The following is a 22,890-nucleotide window of genomic DNA, read 5'->3' on the forward strand; positions in this document are numbered from 1 at the left end:
AGTTTTAAAACTGTTTGTATAATTATATTACAGTTCACATCATCTGTCACTTTGTTGGTAACAGTCTAAAAAACAAACCAGTCTCGTCACATTAAAAATATCTTTGCTGTCATATCCCCTGCATATATCGTTTAGTCTTTTGTTCCAATCTTCGACAACTTCATTATTAACATCAGCTGATTCGCCGCTAATGACAGAACACTTGATATTGTGTCGCACTTGAAATCTGCAAGCATCCGTTACTTGCGGTAAAGTCATCATATCCTAATTCAACTGACAAACTTTTTGCTTTTTCTTGTCTTTCAAATCAGGATACAAACGTCTCCTGGCTCAAACAATCTTCCTTTCTCCATCCATTTCAGATTTCCACTTCTGCAGAATTGTTTCATTATCTTTCGCGATATTGTTTAGTCTTCCCGGCGTTAGTTTTGTGCAAGGATCCTCGACGACCCCCCCACGTCAGTTGAATTACTTTCACGTTCTCCTCTAAATTGAGAATTTTAATTTTCCTCGATGACATGTTGATCTTTTTGCAGTAAGTTATTCATGTTGCCAACTACAATACAGATGAAACAATTTTGTATGCTTCTAAACAAACTACCATGTGTTTTTAAAGGAAGTGATCTTGTCACGTGATTCGTTAGTCGCAGTCTGGTACCCTATTGTTTTTTTACATTTCTTGAAACTAAGTGAGAGAAGCCAAAACGGCTTCGATATATACTATTAACATCACACAGATTTGACCTCGCAGCCGCTAGGATTCGTAATTTTGACAATTATTGTCAGTAGTAATAGCCACTGATTACCAAAGTGAACAAGCTCAACATCTTACTAAGGGAAGCCATAAAGGCTATTAAACCATTTTCCTGCTGACTTGGGTATTGTACATCGATACTGCCACTTCTCAGCTGTTACTACTGTTTGATAATTGTAATCTTAACAATTTTCTGAGTGACTGAACTGGACATCTTATGATAACACAGCAGTAAGGCTAATTGGATTACATGTACATACCCTTTTGTATGGATTAAAATTTGAGTCTTTCTCAGTTTTTATGGAATAAATTTGGCTTCTCGTGAGGCGTAAATGATATAATATTAACCTTGGTGGTAAATGTACTTTATTCAACACTTCTTTCAGTAACGAAAACCTGACATCAGGAAACAGAAATTGGATTACTTAACACACGTTATGAATAAAATACTGGTTCTGGATACATATTCATATAAAATGCGGCCACTTGTGAGGGGTAAATTTTATAATTTTGCACTAATATGCTGGCCGCTGGTCGCGTTAGCCGGGTGGCCTTTCACGAGGGGTACTTTTGAACACAAACTCGTTGGTGCCAATGGATTCTGGCCATAAGGAGCGGGTGGCCGCTGGTCAGGGGGGCCGTTCAAGAGGGGGACTACTGTAAACACTTTTATGATGTCTACTTGATCCTGAATGAAACATCATCAGACATACAATATATCCATCTTTAAAATGTTTGTTAATGCTGCTCCACATAAACAGACCATCATGTTGACATAGGGCTTTCACAAGAAAATTGTTCATCCTAAATAAAAATGATGGCAATCTAACATATAATATTGTAGTTGCACCTCTTTCAGAGTGGATATTCACCAAAATGACTTATGATATCTGGTTTGCCCTAAATGAAAATAGTGCCAGTCTTACATCCATTGCTCCAACATCCATTTTGAAAATCATGCTATTGCTACTCCTTCTAAATGGATGGTCTTATTTTGAGCTACTTATGAACTCTTATTGGTCCTAAATTAAAATAGTGCCATTTACATCCAATATGGTGGCCAGCTAGTTTGAAAATCTTGTTATTGCTACTCCCTCTGAATGGTCTTATTTTTAGCTACTTATGAACTCTTATTGGTCATAAATTAAAATAGTACCATTTACATCCAATATGGTGGCCAGCTAGTTTGAAAATCTTGTTATTGCTACTCCCTCTGAATGGTCTTATTTTTAGCTACTTATGAACTCTTATTGGTCATAAATTAAAATAGTACCAATTTCATCCAATATGGTGGCCAGCTAAGTCTGAAAATCTTGTTATTGCTCAGGATCAGAGATGGTTTCAGCACTCAGAAGTGAAAATGAAGAAATGGAAATTCCGCTTGTAGAGCATCAGTCCTTTCTTTTACATTTTGGTGTTAGATGACAGTTGCTGTCATGCCAGTTACTGCAGTTGATTCATTTACTCTATATATTTTGTAATTGTGTATTTTGTTAATTTATTTATTTACTTTTTATGTTATTTACTAATTTATTCAGACTTTCAATGAGGCATTGGAGCTGAACAGTTTGTTGGGAATTTCTGATGTCTTCACATTTCTGGCAAAAAGATTTAATCCTGAAAATGAGCAGAGGAGCAAGCATACTGAAGATGAAACGGCATTGTTTGAAATACTGAAAAGTAAGTCATAGAACTGCACATATATTCTTAGATGATTGAGTTTGTTCCAACTGCTTTACAACTTCAAAATGAAACCAGTACAAAAACTTAAGAAATTAACACATTGCTTAAATGCACCAATTTTTATTTTTCATTTCTTGAATCTGATTTTAGATGGTATTTGGTTTATAATTTAATGTTATAATATATGTATAATCCAGTGCTATAACACTAGAGAAACACTTTGAACCCTAGGTTTGAACTCCTTCCATATCATTCTGGCAAATATTTGCACATAGCTAACCTTGTATTACCTTTATATTATTTGCTAATTTCTAGGTAATTCTCCTACTATCAGAAAAAGATCCTTGGTCCCCGCTATTCGTAATATAATTACCCAGTAGTGTATCTCCTTTGTAGAATACTTTAGCTAGGAAATATTCGGCATCAGAAATAAAGGCTTAAATTCATAAAATTTCACAAATAAAAATCCTAATATACGTGAAACTTACGGGTCAAATATTTTTATGTACTTGATAATGTCCAGGTAATTTTTATCCGTGACAAATTCTGCCCAATATTAAATACTTGATAATGTCCAGGTAATTTTTATCTGTGACAAATTCTGCCCAATATTAAATACTTGATAATGTCCAGGTAATTTTTATCCGTGACAAATTCTGCCCAATATTAAATACTTGATAATGTCCAGGTAATTTTTATCCGTGACAAATTCTGCCCAATATTAAATACTTGATAATGTCCAGGTAATTTTTATCCGTGACAAATTCTGCCCAATATTAAATACTTGATAATGTCCAGGTAATTTTTATCCGTGACAAATTCTGCCCAATATTAAATACTTGATAATGTCCAGGTAATTTTTATCTGTGACAAATTCTGCCCAATATTAAATACTTGATAATGTCCAGGTAATTTTTATCCGTGACAAATTCTGCCCAATATTAAATACTTGATAATGTCCAGGTAATTTTTATCTGTGACAAATTCTGCCCAATATTAAATACTTGATAATGTCCAGGTAATTTTTATCCGTGACAAATTCTGCCCAATATTAAATACTTGATAATGTCCAGGTAATTTTTATCTGTGACAAATTCGGCCCAATATTAAATACTTGATAATGTCCAGGTAATTTTTATCTGTGACAAATTCTGCCCAATATTAAATACTTGATAATGTCCAGGTAATTTTTATCCGTGACAAATTCTGCCCAATATTAAATACTTGATAATGTCCAGGTAATTTTTATCTGTGACAAATTCTGCCCAATATTAAATACTTGATAATGTCCAGGTAATTTTTATCCGTGACAAATTCTGCCCAATATTAAATACTTGATAATGTCCAGGTAATTTTTATCTGTGACAAATTCTGCCCAATATTAAATACTTGATAATGTCCAGGTAATTTTTATCCGTGACAAATTCTGCCCAATATTAAATACTTGATAATGTCCAGGTAATTTTTATCTGTGACAAATTCTGCCCAATATTAAATACTTGATAATGTCCAGGTAATTTTTATCCGTGACAAATTCTGCCCAATATTAAATACTTGATAATGTCCAGGTAATTTTTATCTGTGACAAATTCGGCCCAATATTAAATACTTGATAATGTCCAGGTAATTTTTATCTGTGACAAATTCTGCCCAATATTAAATACAGCTTCAAAATTTGATATATCAAAACTTGTGTTTATTCCAGAATTCTCGCAAAAATGTTTTGAGTAAAGTTCTGAGCCTGCTTTGACATGCACCTTCTATCTGAAACACCTCATGGCTAAATTAACCTTGGATAAAAATACTATATTTCATCATTTGTTTATGCCTGCACATTAAGCTACCATTGACAAGGACCTGTGTGAGTATATTGCATTGGTGGCTATGTTGAAGTGTTATTCTTTGAAGGGCACACTCATTGTTAAAAAGAACGTTTATGGAAGGTTTTAAGAATAATATCTTGTGCTTGGATCTGAGGCCCCATGTCTAGTGTTTTGTTAGAGAGGACTATGTAAATTGGGAAGTGACATTTATGGAATAAGTTAAGTACCCTTCATGATGTTGATATTTTCAATCTGGCTGTGTAATCAGTGGTTACAGTCTGGCTGTGTAATCAGTGGTTACAGTCTGGCTGCATAATCAGTGGTTACAGTCTGGCTGTGTAATCAGTGGTTACAGTCTGGCTCTGTAATCAGTGGTTACAGTCTGGCTGCATAATCAGTGGTTACAGTCTGGCTGTGTAATCAGTGGCTACAGTCTGGCTGTGTAATCAGTGGTTACAGTCTGGTTGTGTAATCAGTGGTTACAGTCTGGTTTACATAGAACGTGCTTAGATTTCAATGCAGCTTATAAATGTATTGTTTATATTCACTTGTAAGAAAAGTTAAACAGCAACCTACAAATTTTAGATCCAGATCTGCTGCTGCACAATGTACTTGCAGATCTGGGTCTGTGCAGTTTATTAGTACTAATCATTAGAATAAACAACATTAATGTGATGGCAAATTATGGTCTATGTTTTCTATTGCAACTGCAGAGTACAAGTGAGTATATATGTGTATGGTATTTAGTTATTCAACTGGAATTCCATTGGTCCCTCACTATAACGCTAATGACTTTCCTTCTGCTGGTCTCATAATGTGGGTACTGTCATTGATCCCATTACTGGGTTAAATAGGGATGTGATATAATGGCCATTTTTGGTTCACTGGTAATTGTTAATTATATAAGCATGCATACAGATAGATGAATATGCCATCAGTTTGTAAAAGAAAGTTTAAACTTTTACAAAAATAACTTTTGGAATGGATATTTCTATTTACCAAGGTGAAAATAACCTTAAAATTATCTCAAGATTAGCAATAAATTACTGTTTGTCGAAGTTTGAACACTGAGAACTTTTGTTAAAAGGTGTTTTAGTTGAAAGTGAAGGTTATATTTCAAAATGTTGTCTGTATGTCTGTATCTTGTGTGGGCTTTTAAAACTACACAAATACCATTTCTTCTGTTGAATTCTTCAATCAAGAACCGCAACGATTTTTGAGCGTCTAGAGATGATACACATCATCATCAACCTGCCAGTTTTTAATTGAATGATTGTCACAAGTTGAAACGTTACCTACAGGTTTTTATTAAAGTGTTTGTTAGGGGCTCTCTTCCAAAATTGAATGTACGTACAGAATTTTTTTACCCTGACCTATCTTGACGACCACTTAGCAACATCTATTCCGACAAAAGATTTTGATAAAGTTCCAACATTTTCTACAAAATAGAGTTGTGCTTGTGTGTATGAATATATAAATATTTATAGAAGAGAGAGAGGGAGGTTGCAAAGATCAGCAATTGCGTTCACCAAAGATTTTTTTTGTTTTATTTTGCTGTTAATTTCATTTCAGAATGAGGATGAACTATAATGTGATTTCACATCAATACTTTTAATCATTCCTTAATTATGACACAGCCCTGGATAGCTCACCAGACTTGTGGTAATGTCCGTCATCTTTTGTGTGCTGTCCGTCATCTTTTGTGTGCTGTCCATCGTCTTTTGTGTGCTGTCCGTCGACAATAGCTACTTTAAATATCAAAAATCGCCAGATAGATGTAAATTAAATATGGCCACAGATCATTCTGGTATAAAGGCATCTCGTGTGTGTACAACTGATATTGTGTTACTTTCAAATATGACCACCATTACTAAAAATAGAAAAACCTTTATATTACTTTATCTCCAGAACTGCTGAACAGAATTTGTTTTCTAATTTGTAAAAAGCAATTAGACATGAAGATCTCTTCAAGCATATACAAACAATTTGTGCTGCAAGTAAAAATGGCCACTGTTTTCAAAAACAGAAAAACTTATCCATCATCCATAGCAAAGCTGTTATTTTCAGTTTCTTGTCAAAAACATCTGGTCTGATTTCAACCAAATTCTTATAAAGACCTTGCCTTGTAAGAATGAACATATGATCCAAATCTGCCATCTGTGGCAACAATGACTAAAAAATAGAAAGATTTAAACAATTTCTCAAAAACCACTGAACAGAATTTGTTACATTTGACAGAAAGCATCCAGGCAGAAAAAAAAAACACATTTTAAATCTTTGTAAAAGATGTTTATCAGATCTGGCCACCATTTTAAATATGGAAGAGCACATCCTGCTCCATAGAGTTTGACCAGACTTAACAGAGACCATCCTCAGGCTGTCATGAAGATCTTTCAGGTTTATAATGCAAATAATGCTGATCCACCATCATTACTAAAATATTTCATTTTTTAAAGACTTCACCAAAACTGCTCAATAGAGTTTGACCAAACTTAACAGAGACCATCCTCAGGCTGTCATCAAGATCTTTCAAGTTTATGCAAATAATGCTGATCTACCATCATTACCAAATTTTTTTTTTTAAAGACTTCACCAAAACTGATGAATATAATTTTACCAAACTTGACAGTAAACAGCCTAGTATGAATTGCTTTCATGTTTATACAAATGATGCCGTTTTGCTATGAAATATAGCCTCTCTTACTAAAAACTGAACAACTTTAAACAAGCTTTTGTCCAAAACCATTGAACAGAATTTGATCCAACTTGACAAAAACGTCTTGGCAAGAAGACCTTTAAAATTTGTGAAGAAATTTGCGATGCGTTGATCAAATATGGGCAACAGTACTAAAGATAGAAAGAAACTAAACTGCTCAGAAACTGCTATGCACAATTTTACAAATTTTGATAGGAAGCATTGTTTTCAGAACGACATCAATAGGATCACAATTGCTAAAATTTTAAATGGCTTCTTAAAATCACTCATCAGAGTATGACCAAGTTAAAGAAAACAACATGACATGAAGACCTTTTAAGTTTAATGCAAATGCTGCAGATCTGCTATGAATTATTGCTGCTGTTACTAATAATAGAAACATCATTAAAAACTTCTTCTAAAAAGCTGCTAAACAGAAATGTTTGAAAATTCAACAGAATGTCTCCTAGCTTGAATGCCTTTTGGATATATACAAATAATGGCATCCCTCCACCAAACATGGCTGCCATTACTGAAAGTAGGAAATCAATTTGACTAGTGGTGACACAAAGCATCCTGACCTTTTATAAATGATATTGATACTCTGAAGATGCATAAAAACTAGAGAAACCTTGAAACAGTCTTAATCAACAGCACTGGCGAAATTTCCACCAAAAGGCGTCCGTCAGACCCAGATTTCCTTGCCGAATGCTTTTATATTTGGCTATTAAACAGATTTTAGTAAGGTGAGATATCTTGGGCCTTTTTGCAGAGCTGCTGTATTTTAAACTTCATATTTTTTAATTCTATGCCATTATAATTTGTGTCTCATACAGATGTACAGAAAGATCTAAGTGTTTACAACAAGAAAGATGGCCAAGTGAATCCAAATCTGCAGATGCTGAGCAACACACTCCGAGACATGCTTCTGGCCGAAAATGCGGATCCAGAATCCAGAGCTCTGGTGTTTGTAGAGGCAAGAGTCACATGCATAGCTCTTGCAAATTATCTGGATAGTGTGCTTGGTAGAGACAATCTTCATGTGCACAAATTGACAGGAAAAGCTTCAACATTAGCAGATAATGGTGTGTGTTACCGTTATATCTTGATTATCGCATGATCAGGCTGGTTTTACGGAGTTTGACGTGTTATGTCAATCATACTCAAATATTGAAAGTGCTGATGGAGGTCAGGCTACTTAGTCTTAAAAAATAACTCACTTTTATGTACATAAGCTGTCCCAAACATAAATATCATGTAACATAATGAGCTATATCAACCCAGGATGTTATCTAATAAGTAGTTCACATCCTACCTGAGTGATACGTCTCAGTGGGTAACATTAATCAGACACCTATATGACACTAAAATGATATGTTATGGAGTGCAACAAAGTTCTATTCCTTATTATTTCTTCTGCATACATGCAAACCCTAACTCCGCTACAAGAGGTATAAATGTAATTATTGCTGTTATAAGGGGCAAAAAAACATAATTTAGGTATAAAAAGTGTAATCTATATATTACATGTCAGAATTACAGCATGTATGAATAAGATACATTTTTATTACTAACCTTGTGCTGCAGCTGGTCAAACTTCTTGTCACAAACGGCAGAATCAGTTTGGATTAGAACCAGAATACAAAACATGACATGTCCTGAATTTTTTAAAATGTATAAACAGCACTCACTTTAACTAGGCTACATGTGTAACTTTTGCTGAATGATTGTGAATTGGAATTCTGCAGTGATTATGGTCACTGGTGCTCATAGTGCTGTTTACATTTGATTTGTCCTTTTTTCTGATTTGACATGTTTTGAAGTTTGAAAAGATCCATACACTCTACATTTTCTACCATATAACATCCACAACTCACACCGTAAAGCATTTCACTTAACATCTGTCGCCACTTTCATTGAAAGTATAGACTGGTCTGCTAATAATGAGCTTAACAATATAATGAGTCTGTCAGGCAAATTCACATTTGAAGAAACCAGTTTGTTTCCATGGAAATTGGTCATATACAGTTGCTATAAATACCAAATTAAGAAGGTATTCTTATACTATTCTTACGCGGCAGTCATTTTCAAATTGATATGAGTGGACTTAAAGAGATGATAATAAAAATGACAAAAAAATGCATTTTTCATATGTGCATAAAATAATGTCCTGGCAATGGAGCCGTATTAATTTGGGGTATCAAATTTTCATGGTTTTGCAAAAAATGCATTTTTCATCTGTGCATACAATAATGGCTTGGCAGTGGGGCCCTAATTATTCTACAGAAGATAATTGCTCTTTGGTTTTTAACTTCCTGAGTTGTAAGAAACACTAAATCCAAAAAAAATTGGCAAACCACAGAAAGACAGAATTAATGGCACATTGCTTATTGAATCATTATTTAAAAATTAATTATAAAAAATGTAACTTATGTTGCATTGATTTCCATCTTGAAAAACAATTTCTGAAGATAAAGGCAACACTTGATTTACGCCAATTCAGTTTACACAGTTTCATTTTAATGCCATTTATAATGAAGAAATAACAATCAGTTTGCACCACAGTGTGCTCATTTTATGCCATTGCTTGTGCCATGTGCTGTGACTCACACAGTTTACATGCATTTACATTACTTTTGATTTATGCCTTAATCTTGTGCCATGTGCTGTGACTCACGCAGTTTACATGCATTTACATTACTTTTGATTTATGCCTTAATCTTGTGCCATGTGCTGTGACTCACGCAGTTTACATGCATTTACATTACTTTTGATTTATGCCTTAATCTTGTGCCATGTGCCGTGACTCACGCAGATTACATGCATTTACATTACTTTTGATTTATGCCTTAATCTTGTGAATGCATATACAATAAACTTATTGGTTTTCAATTTGCCAATTTATTGAATGAAGTAATAAATTTGTGACAACGTTTATCATTTTATTTCAGGAATGACAGAGTCTGAACAGACAGAAACTTTGGAGAAGTTTAGGTCCGGAGAGTATACCGTCCTGGTTTCCACATCTGTGGGAGTCGAAGGGATTGACATCACCAACTGTAATATTGTGCTCAGTTACAATTGTGCTGGCAATGAGATTACAAAGATACAAATGACAGGTGAGTAACATTAGAGGATGTAGTAAAAGGCACATAATATGAAGTGAAAAGTGATATAGCAACACAGGTGGGCACTGTAACATGGAAGGATTAGTGAGTTCAGTAACATGAATAATGGAATTTTCTTGTGGCCACCAGAGGGCTAAGCATATGATGTCAGTCCATCCATCCATCCATCCATCCATTTGTTACCAATTTTTTTTCTGTACAATGGCTTGTCCACAGTCAACAGTTACTGTGTGGGTAGCTTGCACTTGGGGTAAGGAAGTTCTCTATTGATTTTGGGGTCAGTGGTCAAGTTTATACAACTGAGAAAAGAAATAAGTTAATCATTCTTTATTTAAAACTACATAGTCTATACATATAAATTAAAAAAAAAAGTATTTTAATCATAAAACATCATTGATATCTTTTGTTCAAATACACAGATAAATCTATGGAAATGGACTGTGTCCAGCATTATTAAGAATGAAATTATGTGAGACATTTAAAGAGTAATTTTTTCCATCTATCTATAATATGAAAATTTAACAAAAGTCACATTTCCACAGAGATTTCAAGATACAATTCTTAATATTATTCTTGTCATCATTGAGAACATGTGCTTTCTCATTACTTCTTAAAAACTGAATACATTATAGCTGCAAACATGTCAGAGGCACTGCTCCATCTTGGAAAGCTTAATAGATAATGAAGACTTAGATTATAAACAATAACTAGTTTTCTTTTCAGGAGTGCAATATAATGTGGCAATAAGATTTGAATAATCTAATCTTAATATTCAAAGAACAATTTCAAAATTTATGTAGGGGCATGTTTGTTTGAGTACATGAAAATCTGTAATGTCTCACTATATCTTCATCATCTAACCTATTGGAGTTTAAAATATGTAAAATATGTATAACTGTTGACATATGTAAGAGCATGGCTATTACGATGTACAGGGAGAGGAGATGGTAATTTGAAAGAAGTTGACTGAAAGACCATGCATACCAATTTTTGTGTATTATAGAGTATATTCTCAAATGTGCATTGTTCACATATCTTTAATAATTTCCTTAAACCGGTGATAGAAGGACTAATCAATGACATATAATCATCAAGATATCAAATCATGAAACTTTTTTTAACTTAACTATTATATTATCATCATGATCAGGTAACCAGACAGTAAGAACTTTAATAAAATTTAATCCATGAATATAAATGTATTTCAGATTTTACATCAGATTATTTTTTTATCTTTTAATTACTTTCTTATGGCAGACATTGAAATTCATAATTTAAAGATAGCTGTTGTCAATCTACAATTGGCATCAATCATCCCTAAGAAATTCTGTCTGCAGCTTATGTTGCACAGAATGATTTTGGTGTAGAAAAGGAGGATAAAGCACATAACAGATATACCACCAACATATTTAGTCAAAATCTTATGAAAGGCTGGGTCTACTTTACAGGTCTTTACAACTACAGTCTTTGTCCCTTTCTTGCTTTTTAGTTAAGCAACTCTCCACCGCTCCTGACTAGTTTTGGTCATTGCATATGCATTGTTTGAATTTTCATGATAGTGTGGGGCAGCTAGATGCAACCTGAAGGAAAAAAATGCCAAAAAAACCCCACAAAAAGAACCACCAATTGGGATAAAACTAACAATAGTTATTGCTACTTATTGAACTGTTAATAAAAATGTATTGAACTTTATTTTGCTTTAAGCTTATTTTTAACATTTTCCAGCACCATGATTAATTAAAGTGTGTATTCATATCTTCCAGATATTGTGCATTTTTTATTTTTCATATTACTTCTTGTACTGGTTTGAAAGTTAGGTTAGGCAGGTTGTAACAAGATAACCGGGTGGGATATTTCGGATTAACAACAGAACACGTTTTGAGGACACATATATGGTTTAATGTGGCGATTTATATGAATAATGGATTATGAAGATGTGTGCGTATTTATAATCCAAATATTGGATCTATTTAACAAAAAAAACGCACAGTTTCAAAGATGGAAAAAATATACAAATAAATTTAGTTCAGTAACCCTAAAATACAGGATAAATGATTCACAAATGATTCAATAATGGAAAGATGAATATAGTTCACTCAAATAGTAAACAATGTAAGCGTTTACACATAGTAAAAAAAAAATGTATTCGCTCAGGTAGCGAAATTATGTCACTAAACAAGAACGGATATACAATCTATCCTTCCAGTCCTGAATAATACACTGGGTCTTACTAACCCAAAATTAGCATACAGCTAAAAATACATGTGTGGAGATGCACTCCGTCACCCGTGCACCTTATCCGCTCCACAGCTCCTCTGAATCAATTTCACAACCAATATAGACTCCGGACCCTCGGAATACTATGATCACTTGAAACATTAGACCCTCCGGACACTTGAAATATTAGACCCTCCGGACCCCCTGGTCCTTTGACGGCTCTACAGTTGGGTCACCTTAGTCACTCTGGACACTCCGGATGCTAGACATTAGACGTTCCGGCACCTTTAACGCTCCGGACACATGGACGTTTCTACACTCTGACAACACCGGACACCCCGGATATTCCTACTCTCAGACAACACCGGACACCCCGGATATTCCTACCATCATAAACACACTCACACTCAGCCCTACAGCTGGAGTTGTGCGAAATCCTTTTAGCAGGCCGCTTGCTGACAAAACCATTAGTATTGTCAAGGTCCTTTACATGTAGTAACGTATTTATACCTTTAGAATTTTCGTTATTCTTTATCAAAGGCACCTTGCACGTGTGGCATAGGACGAATCGTACTCACGATTTCGAAATACATAGACCATATTACAATCACCCTCGGGTATCATTGTACAGAGAAAAAGAAACGAAACCCGAGTACATGTATTAAACTAACAACATTTACACCATTCCGTGACAATACCTCCCCCCTAAAAAAAAAGTGGTATCACTTTTAGAACAATCACGGAATGTGAACAATGAATCATTATTAAAACTTCCAATTTTCAGACCGAACGAAATGATTCGCTAATTACACCCTACTTAAAAAATCAGCTCCCACGTTTTCTGACCCTCGAATTGCCTCGATTCGAAAACTGTATGGTTGCAAAGACAACGCCCAACGCATCAATCTTGCATTGGTGACCTTTGCTTTATTCAAATATAAAAGCGGCTGATGGTCCGTTTGCAAGGTAAACTCCCTCCCAAAAAGATATGTATGGAATTTTCCTATTCCCCATACTAAACCTAGGCACTCCTTTTCAATCACGGAGTACTTTTCCTCTCTAGGGAGCAATTTCCTACTTGCATAAGCAATGGGCAATTTCATCCCCCCTTGCTCCTGTAGCAAAACAGCCCCAAGACCCGTATCGGACGCATCAGTCCTCAGTACAAAAGGTTTATCTATTTCCGGCAACTTTAAAATTGGTGCACTTACCAGTTTGTGTTTTAGAGTGTTAAACGCTTTTTCCTGGCATACACCCCATGAAACTTTATTCGGTTGCCCCTTCCTAGTCAAATCCGTTAATGGGCTGGCAATAGCCGAAAAGTTGGGGACGAATTTCCTGTAGAACCCGATTAGACCTAGGAAAGACCTTACTTGTTTTTTTGTCTCTGGTCTAGGGGCATCCCTGATTGCTCCTATTTTATCTGGATGAGGTTGCAACTGGCCTAGTCCACTTACCAGATGTCCCAAACATTCCAGACTGGAATACCCTATGCTACACTTAGTAGGCCTAACTGAAAGGTTTGCAATGTGAAGTCTATCGAACAGATCCCGTAATACCTTAACATGTTCATCCCATGTATGCGTGTAAACAAAGATGTCGTCTACGAAGCTGTCGACGTTTTCCGTTCCGTTTAATAATTTGCACATGAGACGAACGCACGACGCACCGGCGTTGACTAAACCGAAAGGCTTAACTTTAAATTGAAACAGTCCTTTGGGAGTCGCGAATGCCGTCAACTCGCGGACATTATCGGCGATGGGTATCTGCCAATATCCCTTGCTTAGATCTAATTTGGAAATGTATTTATGACCTGCCAATTTTGAAAATACACTTTCCATATCTGGCATTGGTTCTGCATCAAATACGGTGATCTTGTTTAATTGCCGAAAGTCGATGCAAAACCGGTTGGTCCCGTCTTTCTTTCTGACTAACACCACGGGGGACGAGTATGGGGAGTTTGAAGGTTCGATCACTCCCTGGTCTAACATTTTCATCACTTCTTCGCTGATTGTCTCCCGTGCATTAAAGGGTATCGGATATCCTTTAATCCTGATAGGCTCAGTGGTATTCAATTTGATCTCGTGTCGAATTAGACCCGTACAGCCTGGTCTGTCCGTGAACACATCTGGATATTTGGACAAAACCTCCATAATCTGTGTACGTTGACCCTCCGATAACTCAGGGCATACATTTATCTGGTCAATACTTTCTTTACCAACGTCCATGGGGTATTCAAGGGGTATTTCTGTACTGGGGACGAATTCCGCTTCGTCACCAGACCTATCCTCTATCACCGCAACGCATACTACATTCAAAATCCCTTTATCAATCGTTTGTCCAGGTCTCGCTACGTAGAGTTTAAGCATATTGGCATGAAATGTCTTGGACTTCCCCTCCATATCAATGATATAATCCATTTCGCCTTTCACCTGTCTGACTTCATATGGCCCTTTCCATTGGACTAGCAGCTTGTTGTTATTCGTTGGGAGAAGCACCAACACTTGATCGCCTACGTCAAATTTTTTACTCCGAGTTCCTCGGTTGTAGTACTTGGCGTACCTACGACTAGATTTCGCGAGTTCGTCTTGCGCCATTTGACAAGTACTTTCTAATCTTTCGCGCAAATCAACTACGTAATGGTATGTGGTCTTAACTTCTTCGTCCGCGACCTCGTCTGTCCACAGTTCACGAAGTATGCGCATAGGACCACGAACTGTCCTACCGTACAATAGTTCAAACGGGGAGAAACCCAAGCTTTCCTGAGGAACCTCACGATATGCGAACAGAAGGGCGTTCATATATCTATCCCAATCCTTCGGTCTTTCCGCACACATTCTCCGCAACATTTGCTTCAATGTGCCGTTGAATTTCTCGACCAATCCATTGCACATAGGATGGTAAGGTGTTGTGCGTAACTGTTTAAGGGACAACAACCTACTAATTTCTGCCATAAGATCTGAGGTGAATTGCGCTCCACAATCCGTAAGAACCTCTTCGGGCACTCCGACCCTGCTGAACATGTCTACGAGCGCTTCGGCTACACGTTCGGTTTCAATTGATGGCAAAGCTATGGCTTCTGGATATCTGGTAGCGTAATCTACCAGTGTCAAGATGTATCGGTTTTTCCGATCTGTATGCGGAAATATTGGTCCTACAATGTCGATGGCTACTCGTTTGAACGGAATATCTATCAAGGGCATCTGACCTAACGGTACTCTAGTTACCCTGCCTTTAGAGATCATCTTCTGGCAAACGTCGCATGAGCGACAGAACCACGCTATGTCGCTATTGACGCCAGGCCAATAAAATTCTCTTAATACCCTATCCGTTGTTTTCTTTACGCCTAAATGACCTGCCATACTCGACTCGTGCGCGACCTTTAATACATGTGCCCTAAATTTCTGGGGAACCACTAATTGCAAGAACTTCCTATCCGATGTAGAGTATTCCCTGTACATTAAACCCTTTCGAACAAGGAATTTAGAGGAACCCCGGTTCTTACACTTTCTCACGGTACCCGTTAATGCCTTCTCAGAGGTTGCACGTAAAGACGCGTCACGTTTTTGCTCATTTTGGAATTCTTCGCGGGATATATCAGTAATGGCTTCCGGTACTTTTAACTTACGCAAAGGTTTATTTTCCTCCTTTACCTGAGCCCTAGTTTGCACTGCCTGGATGATAGGGAATCGGAAATCTGCTATGGTTGGGAGTCTAGAACCCGGTACGTTGCCAATCGTCAGTTCATAGATCGGGTTGGCTACGCATAAAGCTTCCACAGTCCCGGTCAAAAAAGGTGTATCTATCATTATCCTTGCAACTGGAACGTGGTCGATTGTCTGGTCAAGCAACATGCAAGGTGATTTCAACCCAAGCAATTGATCATCGCGGACTAAGCTCCGTTTCACGACTACAGTAGTGCATCCAGTGTCTCGTAGAACGGTGACTTCTTGTCCGTTAACAGTGCCGTTTGCGGTCGGTACTCGTGCCTCTGGAAAAATACACGTGCCGATTGATTGGATCACATCGCGACTGGTCTCTGAACGCACCACCGGTTCACGCACCGCTTTCCGCTTAACTTGCTGGGAAACATTAAGTTTTCCATTTACCGATCTTCTGCCTCTAATGGCTACCGCTACTTTCTGGACTGGTCCCTTCTGCTTAGGACAATAGTGGGAGATATGACCCACTTCCTTGCAAATGAAACATTGCGTGTCACTCCGCTTCCCCTGGTTACTCCTACCAGATTTTTCAGGTTCCCTGGGTTTTCTGTCGTTGACCTGATTCCCACCTTTGACATCTCGCGTGATGACATTCTGCGAACCTCCCCGAGCCTCGGCGAACAAATCCGCCTGTGTGGCCATTTCACGCACATTTGTGAAGGACCTTTCCTTCAAGAATAAATATAACTCCTTGCCACAAGTTGTTAACAATTGGTCACGAAGCAAGAAATCGACAAGACCCTCAAATGTCTTGACGACTTTACCACATTCCACCCATCGCTGCAAATAATTGCAAGTCCTACTGACGAACTGTGTGAATGTTTCGCCTCTATCTGGTTTACTATACTTAAACTTCTTGCGAAACCCTTGCTCGGTTAGTTCATATTTCTTGAGAAGTGCCTCTTTCAACACGGGGTAATTGAGCGAATCGGCCGTGGATAAACGCGAATACACGTCTAACGCTTTACCTTTCAATAACGCGCTAAGATGGAGCGGCCAATCGTCTTTCTTCCATTTTTGTACCGTAGCATACCTCTCAAACCTATTTAGATAACTATCCATATTATCTTTATCGTCTTCAAATGGGGGCAATTTTGGACCTCTCAGTTTAACATCATGTTCCCCCTCTTTTTTAGCTTGCAATAGCTCAGAATTTCTTAGATATTCCTTCTGCCGATTTCTATCTTCCCCTTCTAACTTCTCCCTCTCTGCTTCCCTTTCCCATTCTATCCTTTCCCTCTCAGCCTGTTTCTCTAGTTCAACCTTACCCTTCTCTAATTCTATCATTTCCTTCTGGGTTTCCCTTTTTTCCCTTTCTAATTCTCTCTCAGCCTGTTTCTCTAGTTCGATCTTACACTTCTCTAATTCTGTCATTTCCTTCTGGGTTTCCCTTTTTTCCCTTTCTAATTCCCTCTCAGCCTGTTTCTCTAGTTCGATCTTACACTTCTCTAATTCTATCATTTCCTTCTGGGTTTCCCTTTTTTCCCTTTCTAATTCCCTCTCTAATTCCCTCTCCTTTAATCTTTGGTCCCTCTCCCGGGCTTGTTCTTCACGAACGAAACTTCTAAGGGACTCCCCCTCATAACCAAACTGTTTCCCCAGTTCTACCAGTTCTTTCATAGAAGACATTTCAAAAGTTTGGTGGTGACCAACCTTAAAGTGCAGTTTTATACAAACCACGTAATTACCACAAACCGTATTTTCTTTCACGAAATGCAACAAAAATATTAAATACAAAAAATAAAGTAATATTAGGTATCTACCTAATCTTGGTGCTTTGTCAAACGCATCTGAAACACACAGAAAGCATACAAATATAATAAAACAATTTCAGTGCTCTGTTATATCCGAAATGATCCCACTTCTGACACCATTTGTAACAAGATAACCGGGTGGGATATTTCGGATTAACAACAGAACACGTTTTGAGGACACATATATGGTTTAATGTGGCGATTTATATGAATAATGGATTATGAAGATGTGTGCGTATTTATAATCCAAATATTGGATCTATTTAACAAAAAAAACGCACAGTTTCAAAGATGGAAAAAATATACAAATAAATTTAGTTCAGTAACCCTAAAATACAGGATAAATGATTCACAAATGATTCAATAATGGAAAGATGAATATAGTTCACTCAAATAGTAAACAATGTAAGCGTTTACACATAGTAAAAAAAAAATGTATTCGCTCAGGTAGCTAAATTATGTCACTAAACAAGAACGGATATACAATCTATCCTTCCAGTCCTGAATAATACACTGGGTCTTACTAACCCAAAATTAGCATACAGCTAAAAATACATGTGTGGAGATGCACTCCGTCACCCGTGCACCTTATCCGCTCCACAGCTCCTCTGAATCAATTTCACAACCAATATAGACTCCGGACCCTCGGAATACTATGATCACTTGAAACATTAGACCCTCCGGACACTTGAAATATTAGACCCTCCGGACCCCCTGGTCCTTTGACGGCTCTACAGTTGGGTCACCTTAGTCACTCTGGACACTCCGGACGCTAGACATTAGACGTTCCGGCACCTTAAACGCTCCGGACACACGGACGTTTCTACACTCTGACAACACCGGACACCCCGGATATTCCTACTCTCAGACAACACCGGACACCCCGGATATTCCTACCATCATAAACACACTCACACTCAGCCCTACAGCTGGAGTTGTGCGAAATCCTTTTAGCTGGCCGCTTGCTGACAAAACGATTAGTATTGTCAAGGTCCTTTACATGTAGTAACGTATTTATACCTTTAGAATTTTCGTTATTCTTTATCAAAGGCACCTTGCACGTGTGGCATAGGACGAATCGTACTCACGATTTCGAAATACATAGACCATATTATAATCACCCTCGGGTATCGTTGTACAGAGAAAAAGAAACGAAACCCGAGTACATGTATTAAACTAACAACATTTACACCATTCCGGTAGGGATTTTTATTTTTTAACATGTATATATAATGATTAATATATAATGTACTAAGTGCTTCAAAAAGCAAACCTGGCTTAATTAGATGCACAAATCAATTTCTACAATGTGTTGTTTTTGTTGTTGTTGTTGTTTTGACTGGAAACACACATATTTCTTTTTGGCCAATCTAATTGCATATTAGTTACCTTGCAAGCATGGATCTGTAAAAGAAGTGTGTGCTTTTTGGTGTGTAATGGTTCACAACATTGTAGAACATCTCTAAGCCATAATATTGATGTATAGATGATAGCTTCTGGATGTCTCAGACAACTGCAAATGACTTTATCCATAAGTTTGTATGCCCTGGAACATAATGAAGAGAAATGAGTCAACAAGTGTCTCAGTCTCTGTTAAATCAAAGACATGTTGCAATTTAAACTCTTTAAAAAAACATGAGTTAAATATCACTGGGTTTCCCACCCACCCACCCTTTATACATATATATCATCATCATTGGTGACTCAGTCTCGAGAGACCATGCGAATAGCGCCCATGGGGTGTTGTCTGTCTCTGGGGTGTTGGCATCAGCTGCTGTGGCTGTGCAGGCCTATACACGAGTGACAGTCCCTACTGCAATTGGTGCAGACATACTGGGAAGTCTGAGTTACTGTGGTTGGTGCCACGTTCTTCTTTCTCTCACATTTCTCTGACACCAACTGGCCTCTCTTCGCATCAGCGACTGATATGCCCTTGCTTACCGTCAGTCTCCAGGTGCCTTGGTCCTCGGCCAGCACTTCCCAGTCATCGGGTGAAATGTCCCTCTTGCACACATCCTTGAAACGGAGTGAGGGGTGGCTGACTCTTCTCATGCCAGTGGCCAGCTGTCCATACAGGATGTCCTTTGGCAGCCTCCCATCCTCCATGCATCAGACGTGTCCCAGCCATTGAAGGCGGCGTTTGCTCAGCAGGGAATATATGCTAGGGGTACTTGCATGCTGCAGGATCTTGCTGTGTGGGACATGGTCTTGCCAGCTAATTTTCAGGATGCGTTTTATGCACCGTATATGGAAGGAGTTGAGCCAGTGCTCTTACCTCATGTAGATACTTCAGGTCTCACTTCCATATATGCTGACAACACAGACCTGGTAGACTTGGACCTTGGTGTGCTCTGTCAGCACGTTCTTATCCCACACCCTCTTTGTTAGTCATGCCATGATGGTGTTTGCCTTTCCAAGCCTTCTGTCCAGCTTCATATCAAGCGAGAGAGTGTTGCTGATGGTTGACCCCAGGTAGGTAAAGTTGTTGAGTGCTTCCAGGGTGACACGTCGATTTTGATGGAAGGGGCAATGGTGGTATCTTGCACGCTAACGTTTGTCTTTTCCAGGCTGATGGTGAGCCCAAACTGCATGCAGGCATCAGCGAAACAGTCTCCCAGTCTCTGGAGGGCTTGCTCAGTGTGGGTCACAAGAGCTGCATCATCTGCAAAAAGCATCTCCCTGATGAGCACAGCCCTCACTTTGGTCTTAGAATGCAGTGTACCTGGTGTGTAGATATATGCCATGGATAAGTCAAAGGCATAGGACAGGAGCAGGGAGAAGATCCCAAAAAGGGTTGGTGCCAGCATGCAGCCCTGCTTCACACCACTGTTAATTGGGAAGGAGGTTGAGGAGGATCCATCATACAGGACTGTTCCCTTCATATCTGCATGAAAAGAGATTATCATGCTGCGGAGTTTTAGGGGGCAACCAATCTTACTGAGAAGTTCAAAAAGACCCTTCCTGCTGACCAAGTCAAAGGCCTTCGCGAGGTCGATGAACATCATGTAGAGTGGTTGACCTTGCTCTCTGCTCTTCTCTTGGAGTTGTTGTAGTGAAAAGATATGTCTGTCACTGACCTGCCTGCTCTGAAGCCACACTGGGATTCCGGGTACACACGGTCTGCCAGCAACTGCAGCCTGTTCAGGGGCCCCGAGTGGCCGAGTGGTCTAAAGCGCTCACCATTCCGGATCACTGCCATCTCACCTCTGTCTGCATGGGTTCGAGTCCAAGGTTCGGCTATCGTGGGTACGTGGGAAAGCCTGCCAGTAGCTTCTTGTGGGTTGCTGGTTCTTCCCTGGGTTTTCCAGGGTTCTTCCTCCACCAGTTATACTAGCCGCCATGTATAGCCTATCTTGTGCTGAAAAATGGCATTAAAACCGAGAACAACAACAGCAACAACAAAAGCAGCCTGTTGAATATGATACGGGCATACACTTTACCAACAATGCTCAGGAGCGAGATCCCTCTGTAATTATTACAGTCACTGCAGTCTCCCTTGTTTTTGTAAAGGGTCACAATTGTGGTGTCACGCATGTCTTGGGGGACTGCTCCTTCCTCCCAGCAGAGCAAAGTAGATCATGCAGTGGTTGAAGCAATGTTGGTTTCCCATGTTTGATAGCTTCAGGTGGGATGCTGTCACTACCTGGTGCTTTGTCATTTGGGAGGGAGTCGATTGCTTTGCTGAGCTCCTCTAAGGTTGGCATTTTGTCGAGCTCCTCCATGTATATAAATACATACAGTGTATCCCCCAGGGGTGTAAAATTGAGGGTAAAATAAATCCTTTGGTGTTAGAACAGGGGGTCAAATAAAAAATGTGGGGGTCAAAAATGCACTGACAAATTTTCATCTCACCCATACTTTTTCAGCTTGAGAAAGGATATTGCAACTTGCACAACACACTCTCTTAATTTAAAAATACAAAAACCCAACATGCACAATTAACAAACAAATGCATTGTCCATTCAAAGGATAGATTTATTAGTTCAATTTTATTTAAGTTTAAAGTCATACTTTTAACACTCTCCTTATAATCTTGTTGTAGCAATATTATAGACAAATACATTACATATAAGTCAATACAAAAAGCTAATTAAATCTTTTTACCCAAATGGCAGTTAATTTACTGCCTGTCATAGAATGTGTACTGTCATCGGTTTCATTGTTCTTTGTCCTAGAATCTTCTCTCTAATAAGTTACACTTGAACTTTAAGATCTTTCTTTTATTGCAGCAAGTAAAAAACCAACAAAATCTGCAATGACCCTCTGACTTTGTAATCCAAATAACGCATTTGTCTCAGCAAGTTTGCTGATTTTTTTGTTGTGAAAGAATGTCTTGGGTGATAATGTGTTCTCCAGATATATATTTTGTGGCGAACAAGGGCAGATTTCTAAAACATTTTTAACTCTTTACCTTCTGCAAGTACTTGCTGCTCTGACTACTAAGCCTGATAAGCAGCCTGCCTTCTAGCAGCTGTTTGTAGGCTGAACCCAAAAGCATCATAATGGCTGCCTGAGTGAGAACTTCTTGAGTTACTTACATGTTGTCTACATTTTCTATATCAATTTTGCCCCATGCAAACTATGTAATTTAATGAAAAATAAAATTTTAAACACTTACCAATAATTTGTGCCACTCATTTCCACCAACAGGTACATATAATCCACAGGAATCAATGTTTATATTCACATATTTATAATTAAAAAAATATACCTCAATATATCTGTGTTTAAAATGTATATTAGATTACTTTTCTCACCACTATTTTGCACACCAATGTGTTCACTATTTTATTGCAGATTTGGTAATTTTTATGACACTGCCTGAAGCATGTAAAAAGAAATCTATCTCCCTTGCATTTTCTTCTAAAATAAATGCTGGCCCTGAAACTGCTGTAAAGTCATCCACATTTACCGGTCTCACGTGTTCTGACCAGATTTGATTGTCTCGCGTTTCATCCTCGGATTCAGATAAATCTGAAATGTCAGGTGTCAAAACAGGACTTATACTAATGTCCAATCCTTCATCTTAAATCCGGTTAAAATCAATATCATCATCACTTTCAAATCCTTCAAAACTTCCATCAGAATCATCATTGGAATACATGAATGTTGAC

General features: G+C 37.9%; 1 protein-coding gene across 3 annotated transcripts in view; it reads left to right on the top strand.

Moving 5' to 3' along the window:
• Positions 1 to 22,890, top strand: part of LOC149794953 (antiviral innate immune response receptor RIG-I-like) — an 84,518-nt gene that overhangs the window by 49,842 nt on the left and 11,786 nt on the right. For all 3 annotated transcript variants that reach the window (XR_016422218.1, XM_089964617.1, XM_089964618.1), the window contains 3 exons: positions 2,293 to 2,434; positions 7,792 to 8,040; positions 9,907 to 10,074. Coding sequence is in view for 2 of the 3 variants with exons in the window: in XM_089964617.1 (XP_089820743.1) it covers positions 2,293 to 2,434; positions 7,792 to 8,040; positions 9,907 to 10,074 (559 nt within the window). In the remaining variant the exon portion in view is untranslated. The remainder of the gene's footprint in view (positions 1 to 2,292; positions 2,435 to 7,791; positions 8,041 to 9,906; positions 10,075 to 22,890) is intronic.

Source organism: Sinohyriopsis cumingii, chromosome 7 (assembly GCF_028554795.1).
Source record: "Sinohyriopsis cumingii isolate HCF-2022 chromosome 7, ASM2855479v2, whole genome shotgun sequence".
Classification (NCBI taxonomy): domain Eukaryota; kingdom Metazoa; phylum Mollusca; class Bivalvia; order Unionida; family Unionidae; genus Sinohyriopsis; species Sinohyriopsis cumingii.